At 41.6% G+C, this 12,971-nt stretch overlaps 1 protein-coding gene across 1 annotated transcript in view; it reads right to left on the bottom strand.

Annotated features, from left to right (window-relative positions):
• GLI3 (GLI family zinc finger 3) overlaps positions 1–12,971 on the bottom strand; it is a 304,210-nt gene that overhangs the window by 90,289 nt on the left and 200,950 nt on the right. Inside the window, exons 5-6 of the mRNA XM_055590741.1 lie at positions 9,992–10,138; positions 4,903–5,104 (exon numbers count right to left, since the gene is read on the bottom strand). Of these exons, the coding sequence (XP_055446716.1) occupies positions 4,903–5,104; positions 9,992–10,138 (349 nt within the window). The remainder of the gene's footprint in view (positions 1–4,902; positions 5,105–9,991; positions 10,139–12,971) is intronic.

The raw sequence follows: 12,971 nt of genomic DNA, 5'->3' as shown, positions 1-12,971 counted from the left end.
CTGCTCAGGAAACGGCACTGGACCTGCCAACTGCACCAACTCCAGGGGCCTCCAGCAGGGCTGATGCTTCCGTTCTCTGGTCACCAGGCAGAGCTGGTCAGTACTGGCCACAGAAAACACACCCTCATTTGTGAGGCTGCACTTCTGGGCACTCAACTCTCATTTTCACCGAGATGTCTGTGCTAGCTGAGCCAGACCTGAAACTGCTAAGGATATGAAGACATCTTCATTTTTGCCATTAAACCCACAGTGAGAAAGCTATAACTGATGGGTTAGAAATGAATGGATTACTCACTTCTTCATTTCATCTAGGTTTCCTAGAAAATGGAAGATGAGAGTCAGTTGAAACAATCTTTCCTCTATTTCTAGGGGAAGGTATTAGCAGAGGTCAAACTATTTCTAATTTAACACTATTAACTGGATAAAAACTGGCCTTCACCATACAGAGGATACAGACTGTATTGGATAAATGTGACTCATCAAGTCTTAGATGGCATTCAGGGTGATGGTGAATTTAAAACTTTTTGAGACAGTATTTCACAACATCCTTTCCCAGTGCACAGAGTTATTTTTTTAAATGATTGTCTTAGTTATGATATAAAAAATACTTGTGATGTACATTTGGACAATATGTCTTAATAAGTCAGACATAATCAGGAACCATTTCTTAACATGTAGATGGGTTTTTATGATTAAATATGTAGTCTATATGGAATTTTTATAGCAGTCTAAATTATTAAGTAAATACATCAACATAAGAATCAAATGGGCTTCCCAGGTGGCACCACTGTAAAGAAACTGCCTGCCAATCCAGGAGACATAAGAGACTTGAGTTTGATCCCTGAGTGGGAAAGATCCCCTGGAGAAGGGCATGGCAACCCACTCCAGTATTCTTGCCTGGAGAATCCCATGGACAGAGGAGCCTGGTAGGCTACAGTCCATAGGGTCACAAAGAGTCAGACACAACTAAAGCGACTTAGCAGGCACACATGCAAGAACCATATACAAACTGAAGATGGACATTTGCTTTTTTAGCCCTTTATTTTGTATTCATCCCTCTGCATTTCTATATATCTATCAACTTATGGATACATTACTATTCATACAGACTATAACTTTCTGACAACAAAAATCATTCATCCACCACACAGAAAGTTCCTTTTAATAAGGAGGGTGATTACAATTTTAATGGCTCATTAAAGAGCTCCTTCATTCACTCACTCCAGAAATGTCTGCGGAGTGCTGTCAAGGTGACAGGGCACAGATGTAATGGTGTGGGAGTGTGGCCATGAACAAGGTATCACAGTCCTAGACCTTCTGGCCTTTGCGTCCTAGTGGAGGGAGACATATAGCAAAGTACCAGATGAGCAAGTCAGCAGGGGGATTTTAAACAGAGGTCCATGCTCTTATCAGCCTCTTGGAGAAGAGCACTGGAACTGGAACATGCATGTGAAGGACACTTGTTAGAAAACTGAACGTGTGTCTTCACACATTGAAAAATATCTTTAGAAACTGAACTGACACCATTACTATATGCACTGTCCACATGAGAAGGAGATTACGATTAGAAAACACGCCCAAGTCAAATGTGTCTGGTGCAAATTAAAAAGCAAATGATTGGACGGCTGGTTGTCTCACAAAGACCCTCTGTGCTTATGCATAAAACAAGAGTAACACTATGCTTTCCAAAACTGCCATGAGATGAAATCAGTGAGAGCATCTCACACCAACCACACCCCTGGGTACAAAGCAGAGATGAGATGCATGCTAAGTTCACCTTCACTTCTGCATCTTTCCCTCCTGAGAAAGTTACCCTGTGTAGATTTCTTCATGCAGCTTCCTTCCCTGTCACCCACCAGTCCTCCCACTTACTGAGGAGTCCTCCAGTCAGTCTTCAGATTTCGCAAAGTGAAACTTGGAACAGGGCTAGCGAAGCACTAAGGTTATTCCAGCTAAAAGCCTGGCAGGTGGTGCCGATCGTAATTCTTCTAATAAATGTATTGTTATGGCAAGGCGACCTCATCCTGGGCTATCTGTATTACTTTCTATGCATCCAAAGCTATGCCTTATCCTAACACACAGTGGCTGTGTATTGAAGAACGAGAGGTCAGGCTGCAAGAGTGAAGAGGGACTGGCGAGGAGCCGAGGCAAGGGTGACCTGAGACCCTGATGGCCCTAGCCATTTGACTGCAAACAGGTCTCTTGGGGACTGAATTAGGGTCTCTGCTTCCAGCTTCAATGAGAATAATCAGGTCTGTTGTAGCTCCTTGGTGGCAGGGGACAACGACCATTCCAAGTCAGGATACTGGCAGTTTCTTAAGGACTGATACTAAATTATCTGGAGAAGGGGAGGAGATTAAGAAGCTGGTGAAGATGGGGGGTACAAATTAAAGACAGCATCATGACCATCTGGCACCATTTTCTAATCTAAATCCTTCAGAGGCCTTATAAAGTCACAGTAGCTGGACAGAGAGCACAAGGGAAGAAAAACAAAGATGAAATGAAAACTCAAATGAAGAAATAAATATCACTCCTGTGAATTTCACTGTGTGCCCCATTTCCACCACTTTGATGCTATGAGTTCTAGGCAAGTCACATAATAATTATATGATTTCAGCAGACTGAGATATGGTCAGTGGCAATCTATGATCCCAGGGAAATTTGCCAGGAGTGCAAAGCAGCCAGGCCATGGTTGGAGATGGGCACACTCCTCAGAGCCAAACTGGGGTGATCACAGCATAGCATGGCCAGGCCCTGGTGGCTCATCTTCTGGATGGATCATCAAGGCCAGTTCTCCTGAGGTTCTGCCCTTAGATAGCAGTCTACATCCAGGTACTGACCATCCACACCAGCTTTAATAAAAGTTACCCCTTTCCTCTATAGCGGAAATCTTGTCTGTAGTTTACAAATGTGAAGACAGAACTTCCGAGCCGATAGGCAAGTATGGTTTGCACAGCTGATGGCAAAGCTGGAATCTGACTACAGTTCTGCCTGACTTTAAAGCGTATCTTAAGACCACATCAGCTAATACTGAAACTACCCCAGGACCCCTCTGTAGGCACCAATTGCTATCTTGTTGTTGTTGTTATTCAGTCACTCAGTCAAGTCAGACTCTTTGCAACACCATGGACTGCAGCACTTCCCTGTCAGGCTTCCCTGTCCTTCACCATTTCCCAGAGTTTGCTCAAATTCACATCATAGAAGCCAGTGATGCTATCCAACCATCTCGTCCTCTGTCTCCCCCTTCTCCTCCTGCCTTCAATCTTTCCCAGCATCAAGGTCTTTTCCAGTGAGTCGTCTCTTCACATCAGGTAACCGAAATACTACAGCTTCAGCATCAGCATCAATCCTTCCAATGAATATTCAGGGTTGATTTTCTTTAGGATTGACTGGTTTGATCTCTGTGCTGTTCAAGAGACTCTCAGGAGTTCTCCAGCACCACAAGTCTGTCATGTAAACGAGTTATTTGTTCTGTTCCATGTTTCCATACTTTCTTGACAATATTAAAAGAACAGATGCAGTAGAAAAATGACATCATATCAAAATGGAGATTTATAATATTTGAACGCTTGATGCTGAAGCTGAAACTCCAATACTTTGGTCACCTGATGCGAAGAACTGACTCAATGGAAAAGACCCTGATGCTGGGAAAGATTGAAGGCAGGAGAAGGGGACAACAGAGGATGAGATGGTTGGATGGCATCACCGACTCGATGGACATGAGTTTCCGCAAGCTCTGGAAGCTGGTGATGAATAGGGAAGCCTGGTATGCTGCAGTCCATGGGGTGGCAAAGAGTCAGACACAACAGGAACTGAACTGAACTGAATGTGCCTGCCAAAGGAGACTGCTGATAACTGAACTAGCAAAGAATTAAAACTGTGATGGAAACTTACAGAAAAAATAATGGTATTCATCATTTCCAGTATATATTGTATGTGACTACTGCCAACATTTTTCTGGACTGTTAGAGTTTTTCTAATATGTATATCCATCATGGAAGTTGCATCAATTCCTTTAGACTAAAAACCCTGTTTTTTGAAGTTTGAAAGAGATTTATTTAAAAACAGAATGACAAAAAAAACCCTTGGTATTCCAAAACCCAACAATCAACAGTCACTGGAAAGTTAAACACCTCCCCTAAGGCCCAGAGGTACAAAACGACGGTCTTCACAGGCTCATGGTAAGAAGGACACAACGTGCAAACCCGAGGGTGACGGAGACCCACCCCCTCCACGCAGGCAGCCTACGGGGCTCCAGACCTCCCGGAAATCACCGCCAAGACTCACTATCAAAGAGTGGATGCAAAAGCCATCTGAAAAAGTCCTGCTGTCAGGACTTCCCTGGTGGTCCAGTGGCTAAGACTCTGAACTCCCAATGCAGGGGGCACAGGTTCAATTACTGTTTGGGGAACTAAGATCCCACACGCTGCTCAATAGGGTCAAAAAAAATCCACCCTGATGTCCCTTTTTCTTTCTTCCTCTCAAAACACACCTTTCCCCTGTGAGACAAGACTCACATCTGGTCTTTTGATTTGTGTCCTGTCTTTGCAATTGTCCCCAAACCAGGTACGAAGTCGGTTTTTCCTCTCGGGAACTATAACCAGTAAGGGGAAAAAAGATCCCCATTCTCACTGTCTCTATGGAGTGGATTTCTTCATTCCCAAAGAACTACTATTTCTTTTTAAGGGCTGCTAACTAACATCTGCAAAATAAGTCTTTTCGGCACAATAATTGGCTCTGGAACCCACTGTAGTGAAATTTAACCTGGATCCCCATCTCAGGTCAGTCCCAGTGTTCTGTTATAATTCTACCTTGTAGGCAGTCAGTACCCCAAACACAGGTGCAGGCAAGCAGTGGTGTTTTATTAAAGAAACGTATCATGGATTTAGGGAAAATACATACCTGATTGCACTTGCAGATAAGTGGCCATAGGAGCCACTTGCTGAAGAGCTGCTGCGGGAATTATTGAGAATCGTGACCAAGGAGTTGGGAGATGTCCTTATCATGGTCTGAAGGTCAAAGCTATGATCGGACAGAGGCGATATGGAGAGTGTACGTTTTCGGCTCGGCCGGGCTGACAGCCTAGGGCTGGGGAATCTGGTGCCTGTTATATAAACAAAACAGAATCTGATTACCTGTGGCTGGACTTGGTACCTGTTATCTATTCCTGTTACCCCACATGGAAGAACTGGAGGATGAGAAGCCAGCGACCAGTGATGACAAGTACCCTTCTCTTCCCGCTTGTGTTCTACTGGCTACAATTGAGGGAATTAGGGAGAAATATTTATCTTCCAGGGACTTACCTCAGGGGAGCTTTGTTTATTAATGTGCAGGCAAAATGATAAATTGCTAAACAAAAGGGAAAGACTTTTATGTGTTATCCCTCTCATTTCCACTGATTTATGAATCTGACGGCTGCTTAGATATTCTCATCATTAATTCACCACAAGCGACAAAGACGGTGGTTCCCACAGTCACATCGCGCCCATCCTCCCAACTCCCAACACGCATGGCTTTAAAGCAATGAGCCAAAGGGGAAAAATGAATTAAAGAATCCTAAGATAAAAAAAATCCAGCTTAGTTATGCCTTCATTTCCCCATGATTTCTGTAGCTATCTGATCACGGACTATTTACGGCTTTACTAAAAAACTGACAAATACATTATCCTAAATTAATGGTTCTCGATGGAGGGGTGGGAATAGATTTTGCCCCCAGGGGACATGTGACAACATCTGGAGATATTTGGGTTATCACAACTCAGGGGGTGCTAGAAACATCGAGAGGGTAGGGAAGCTACTGCCCACCCAGGGATGTGCAGGGCAGGCCCCCATCATGAGAGTCATCTAGTCCTAGTAGTGCCAAAACTGAAGGACCCTGCCTTAAATTCCTCATTGCCTAACAGCCTAAGTCCCAAGAAACATTTAAAAGCTTGGGACTGTGGTTTGTTTACCCATTCTCCAAGGGCAGGTTGGGAGGGACCCTCTAAGCATTATAATAAGATAACATGAGTCAATTTTAATTCTCTGGTTATTAGATCGATCAATTAATCAATCAATTAATTCTATGCATTTATTAGAGTTTTGAGACTTCAAGAAGGTTCCACTGATGAAGCTCTGTTCTAGAGGTTAGTAACTCACACTGAAATGCCTGTCAACTTAATACAATGCTTGTTACACAGAGAGTGAAAAATTAAATGCCCATTTGCCTGCAATTTGGTAGATGTTAAGAGATCTAGATTTCAGAGCATAACTATAAATGGGGCCCACAAGCCCACTCCTGCCTTTTCTAAGGTCACATTTACATTACAGAGTGAGCAAACTAAGTTTAATGACTTAATGAGAATAGACTGAGAATATAATCCTACTAGGTAAGAGGCAAATCAAATATAATTACTTTTGAGAAAGAATGGAGGGTTTCTGTTTCAAAGAATGGGTACATCTGCTTACAGGGACATGGCAATTTGGGGGTACACAGAAAACGGTAGTAGAGGGTAAGACTTCTTTATAGAAAAATGTCTGGGTACCTGGTCTATAGAAAACTAATTGGGAATATTTTCTTCATCAGAGGTGAACTTTGACACAAGATAACAATCCAAAATGATTTAAGATAATTTAATGAAATGCAATAGATGACTATGAAAGACTTACAGATATTATTATAGAGATAAATAGACATACTTTATGGCTAATAAAAAATAAATCATAAACTGGAACTTAGTACCATCCATGAATATAAAACTGGTAAACCAATTTGAATGACAAATGTGGTCCCTACTCAAATCCTTCTTTCAGGCACATTGAAAATTGAATTTCTTCATTTAGAAGTTTCATGACCCACATGATTTAGGCCATGTGAGTACAAAAACAGCAGTCCCACTGTGTTCACAGCTTTTATTGCCTAAACCAGCATCTTTTATTATGACATCAGCTTTACACATAAATGTTTCATATTTACTCACTATGAGAGGATAATCTCATCAAAGAAGTTTTTCAATGAAGAAATGCATTCCACTTCCAAAGGACTCCAAGGAAAAACCAGACTTCTGGTCAACTTCCATATCATCCTTGACAGTAATCATTCTCAATGAGACTCAATGATCCCTGGCAGAGTTAGAAGTAGCAGGACATTCCAGACAGAGCTGATGCCCTGATTTAGATCACTAACTAGATGAGGAGCTCATCTGATGCTATGAAACACTGGGGCCTATATCCCCTCACATCATCTGAAGATACAGCCCAAGGCCTTTCATGGAAGCTCGTGGTTCCCTAGGGCCTGGTTAGTCCATCTCCTCTGTTTTCCCCTCCAAGATGGGCACTTACTTAAGTCAGTTCCACCATATATACAGTGTGGTTTTCAGGAGCATTTAGGATTTCTCTAGGATATTCCTTATAGGGATTACTTGCTCTCCTATCTTTAAGTCACTAGAATCCCAAAAGGTGGAATTAGAGCCATAAAACAGGCTTGTTCATTCTAATGCCCAACACAGGAATACTCTAACCCGAAGCTGGCTGCACCCCTGGTAAGCCCACTGTTGGCACATTTAAAAGTCAGGTGCTCGTCCTAGCCCAGTTTACTGCTGCTTTTCTCCCAACCGATGAGTCCTGAAGATTTCTTACAGTGGAGTAGAATGACGCACTCGATCCCAGGCTGGCTCTGCTTTCACTACTGCAGAGCCAATGCAGAAATTTAAACTCATTTCGCTTCTCCCTTGAAAAAATTCTCATAGGTTTTATATTTAATACATAAGAACAGGGGACTTCTCTGGGAGTCCAGTGAACAAGACTCCATGCTCCCAATGCAAGGGGCCTGGGTTTGATCCCCTGTCAGGGAACTAGATCCCACATACTGCAACTAAGAGCCTGCATGAGGCAACTAAAGATCCTGCATGATACAACTTAAAAAAAATGCCGCATGCCATGACACAACTAAGATTCGGCACAGCCACTTAAATAAATAAAATGATTTAAAAAAAATAAAACAGAAGAACGTTCTATTTATGTTCTGTTAAGCTAAATGCTATTTCAACTACTTCAGAGGGCGGGGATATAGTACTTTGTAAATGCTTTCCAATCCTTTATTATGCTCTTCCCAACCCCTAGCAACTAAGCAAAGAAAGTAATCAGCGTTTAGGACAGTGATTTGGGATCCCTTGTTGAAGGGAACAGCTAAACTACAAGGTGAGGATTTCAAAGCAGCTGAAAGAGAAGTGGCCCAGGTCTCTATTGATCACCCTGTTTCCTCCTAAATATAAGCCTGAGAAGTCTCATTGTTCCAACACAGATTTCCCGGCTCTGGCTTTCTGTTAATTGTTTTGTTTCTCTATTCTAATGAAAGATTCTGACAAAGAAAAAGGAGGTTTCTTTTTATGTGATGAATAATAGGATATCTAAATTCCTACTTAATGACAATCAATTTACCATATACTCTGGCAAATTAAAATGCCTTTAATTAGTTTTTACTAAGTAAAAGGGTAGCTTCATCCTTTATTTAGATAAAAACCGCCATTGCCTGACTAAACACATTCTCATCAAATAGAGAAGGTAATATGGGTTGACCTTCCAAGGAGTCTCTCTTATTTTAATTCTTTATTTGCAGATTTTTAAATAACTGATTTGCATAATAACACTCAACTTTTTTTTTTCCCCAACAACCCCTAATTGAAATGTGGTCATGATGAATCTGCAATGGAAACTCTTTCTTCTACAAAGCAGAACCACAAAATCCCTGTGGAAGATGTAACATATTTTTTTCACTTTGGGTGAGGTAATGAACTCCCCAATGGAAACCCACCCAAGCAGTGTTCCTATGTAACCCAGCTAAGTTACTTCATGACGTTAAGGGGACCAGAGCTGTAGGTTTTACACTGTGTGGACCAATCATCTTCTGTCTATTGTAAATCTGAGAGCTGAACTGTTAACCACTGCTAGAGAGTGGACCAAGGTCCACTCATCATCACAGAAGAATCCAAACAGCCTCTAGATAGAGAAGCACAAGTTAATCACTGCTACTAGAAGAAACAAACAAAACTTTATCATATGTCCTACTCAAACTCACATTATCTTCGTATTCAAAGGGTTTCATTATGTATACCTCGGATGACACTTTGGCTTCACTTCCTGGCACCTAGTAAATGGATGTGAACCTAAAGGATAAAAACTCTTAGATGTTCTGAGAAATGATAATCACAGGTTCTCATCTGTACCTCTAGTCTAGAGAAGTGGCACTAAAGACTCATCATAAGCCTTGAGGTGTCCAAAAGTAAGTCATTTAAAGTGCATCCAATGATCCCAGTTTCCTCCACTGCTAGGTACTACGAGTAGCCCTTTCTGATGTGGAAATGATTTTTGTTTCCTATATAAGAGGTCTCAGTGAGACAGAATTTGTTAACATAAAGAAAACACAGGAGTGCACACAATGACAAAGAGTAGCCCCTGTTTGCAACAACTAGAGAAAGCCTGCACAAAGCAATGAAGACTCAACATAGCCAAAAGTAAATTAAATAAATAAGACCTACAGTTGCTTAAAATAACATTTTTTTAAAAAGAAAACATAGGAGGAAAATAAGAAAAAAATAAGCCCATTAAAAACATGAAATCAAGTATAGGTCTCTTTTTTTAAGTTAATTTTTAAAGCATAGAATCTATAAAATCAAGAAATGATTGGTCATGAGCATGTTCATCTAATCAAATACATTCCTTTATTCTGCTACCAAGACAATCAGAGCCGACTAGTGTTTTTGTGAATCTGCCAAATTATAATCGCCTGCATCTTTCAGTTCACTGACGTAAGGTGAGCTAATGGGCAAGTTTCAATGGCCAAGTCTGCGGGAACTTCCTGGCAAACCAAGCAAACCAGAGCCCCAATACTAGTGGTGCCTCCTCCTTCTCTGCTTTGGAAAGTTAGGTAATCAACTCATCTTAGTACCCTCCTCTCCCTTTCATGCATTAGCTTGGCCATGCCCGGGGTACAGAAGACAGCCCTGCCACTTACTATCCATGGCATGAAGATACTCCATGTGGATGGCCCCTGCGCCGGCGGTGGCAGCAGAGGGAATGATGTCTGCATAGGGGCTGCGCTGGCCGGCTAACAGGGCCATCTGATGATAGTATTCTGCTGGGCTGACTCCGGCGTGGGGAGCTGCATGGAAGAGGAGACAAGAAAAGCATGGTTACCAGTTGGAAGAAGGTCAACAAGAAGCTTTTCTTGAGATACCCCAAAATCCATGTGTCACGCAGCCCACAGAGCCATTCCTTTCATGGTTTGTTCTAGGAAAACTTTTTTAACTCAAACTGTGCTTTTGCTGAAGTTTCCCAGATATCATTGATTAGAAAATAAAACTGAAGGAAAAGCACAGAAAAAAAATCAAGTACATGATAAAACTTTTGAGGTTAGTTTCAAGAACTCACTAAGACTGGCATATATACACTGCTGCTGCTGCTGCTCCATATAAAATAGATAACTAATGATTACCTGTGTATAGCACAGGGAACTCTACTAGGTGCTCTGTGGTGACCTAAATGGGAAGGAAATCCAAAAAAGAAGAGATATATGTATACATATAGCTGGTCCACTTTGCTGTGCAGCAGAAACTAGCACAACATTTAAAGCATCTAGATTCCAATAAACAATGATTAAATTCATATATGTGCATGTATCTGTACACTCATTCCTCTGTTTGCTCCCCAAAATAAAAGTGTCTTATATCAAATGGAAACAGTGACACTATTTTCTTGGGCTTCAAAATCACTTGGAGAAGGAAATGGCAACCCACTCCAGTACTCTTGCCTGGAAGATCACATGGAAGGAGGAATCTGGTAGGCTATAGTCCATGAGGTCACAAAGAGTTGGACACGACTGAGTGACTTCACTTTCAAAATCAATGCAGATGGTGACTGCAGCCATGAAATTTAAAGATGCTTGCTCTTTGGAAGAAATGCTACAACCAACCTAGACAGCATATTAACAAGCAGAGACATTACTTTGCCAACAAAGATCCTTCTAGTCAAAGCTCTGGTTTTTCCAGTAGTCATGTATGGATGTTAGAGTTGGACTATAAGGAAAGCTGAGCATCGAAAAATTGATGCTTTTGAACTGTGGTGTTGAAGAAGACTCTTGAGGGTCCCTTGGACTGCAAGGAGATCCAACCAGTCCATCCTAAAGGAAATCAGTCCTGAATATTCATTGGAAGGACTGATGCTGAAGCTGAAACTCCAATACTTTGGCCACCTGATGCGAAGAACTGATTCATTTGAAAAGACCCTGATGCTGGGAAAGATTGAAGGCAGGAGGAGAAAGGGACGACAGAGGATGAGATGACTGGATGGCATCACCAACTCGATGGACATGAATTTGAGCAAGCTCCGGGAGTTGGTGATGGACAGGGAAGCCTGGTGTGCTGCAGTCCGTGGGGTCTCAAAGAGTTGGACATGACTGTGCAACTGAACTGACTGACTATATCGAATCACTGTATGTTCACATTTTTTTTTTTTTAACATTTCTTACAGTAGTAGACAACTTGAAAAGTGAAAGTGAAATTGATGTCGCTCAGTCGTGTCTGACTCTTTGCGACCCTGTGGACTGTAGGCTGCCAGACTTCTCCGTCCATGGCATTCTCCAGGCAAGAATACTGGAGTGGGTTACCATTTCCTTCTCCAGGGGATCTTGCTGACACAGGGATCGAACCCAGGTCTCCCTCATTGGAGGCAGACGCTTTAACCTCTGAGCCACCAGACAACTTAGGTAACTACAATGACCTTCCCAACATATTTAAAATACTTCCCTAAGCTTTCTGGCAAGAGGGTCTGAGTCAGTTCTCGGTAGCTGGAGGACCCAGGGCCATGAGTGGAAAAGGCAGCACAGCCCGAATTTAATAGCACATGGCTGGGTGGTAAGCTGCAATTTTGTGTTCCATAATTTTAAAGTTCTTTCTTTTTTCATTTCAAAATCAAGAAGAAATATACCTATCAATCTGGTATTGCCAGCAACTTACTGGCAAGCGTCAGCTCTATAAGAGGGGGATAATGATTGGTTTCCACTGGACAACTTATGTGCCAAAGCTGCAGGATACTATAGCAGTCCTGAGGGTGGGCTCCAGAGGCACTAAGATCTACATACAAATCCCAGCTCCACCTCTTCAGGAAGCTGCTGGGAGGAGTGAAGGTGATGGTGCATGGAAAGTGCCTAGCACATAACATTAGATCAATAAAAGCTAGTTTTATCATTAAAATGTAGAAACACTGGCATTCTAGAAACAGGTCTAGGTATGCTTTTATATTTGTGTTCAAATACTTTTTATTTACTTAAGTATAGTTGATTTACAATATTATATTAGTTTCAGATATATAGTAAAGTGATTCAGTTATATATACACATTTTTCATATTCTTTCCCAGGATATGTATTATAAGATACAGAATATATTAATAGTTCTCTGTACTATACAGTACAGTGTTTATCTATTTTACATATAGTAGTATGTATCTATTAACACCAAATTCCTAATTTATCCCTCCTACCCTATTTCCCAAACCATGTTTGTTTTCTAAGTCTATGAGTCTATTTCTGTTTTGTAAATAAGTTGTGTGACAGTGTGTGTGTGCACATACGCACATGCGTGCACACTCAATCTCATCTGACTCTGCAACCCCATGGACTGTAGCCCACCAGGTTGCTCTGTCCATGAAATTTTTCAGGCAAGAATACTAGAGTGGGTTGCCATTTCCTCCTCCAGGGGATCTTCCCAGCCCAGGGATGGAACTTGCATCTCTACCATCTCCTGCAATGGCAACCAGATTCTTTATCAATGTGCCACCTGGGAAGCCTGTAAATAAGTTAATTTGTATCTTTTTTTTTAGAGTCCACTTATAAGTGATATATTTGTCTTTCTCTGTCTGACTAACTTCAATTAGTAGATCATCTCTAGGTCCAACATGTTGCTACAAATGGTATTATTTCATCCTTTTTAAAATATT

The sequence above is a fragment of the Bubalus kerabau genome, chromosome 8, assembly GCF_029407905.1.
Source record: "Bubalus kerabau isolate K-KA32 ecotype Philippines breed swamp buffalo chromosome 8, PCC_UOA_SB_1v2, whole genome shotgun sequence".
Lineage (NCBI taxonomy): Eukaryota > Metazoa > Chordata > Mammalia > Artiodactyla > Bovidae > Bubalus > Bubalus kerabau.
Note: the sequence above shows the minus strand (reverse complement) of the source record. Positions and strands in the feature narration are given on the sequence as shown.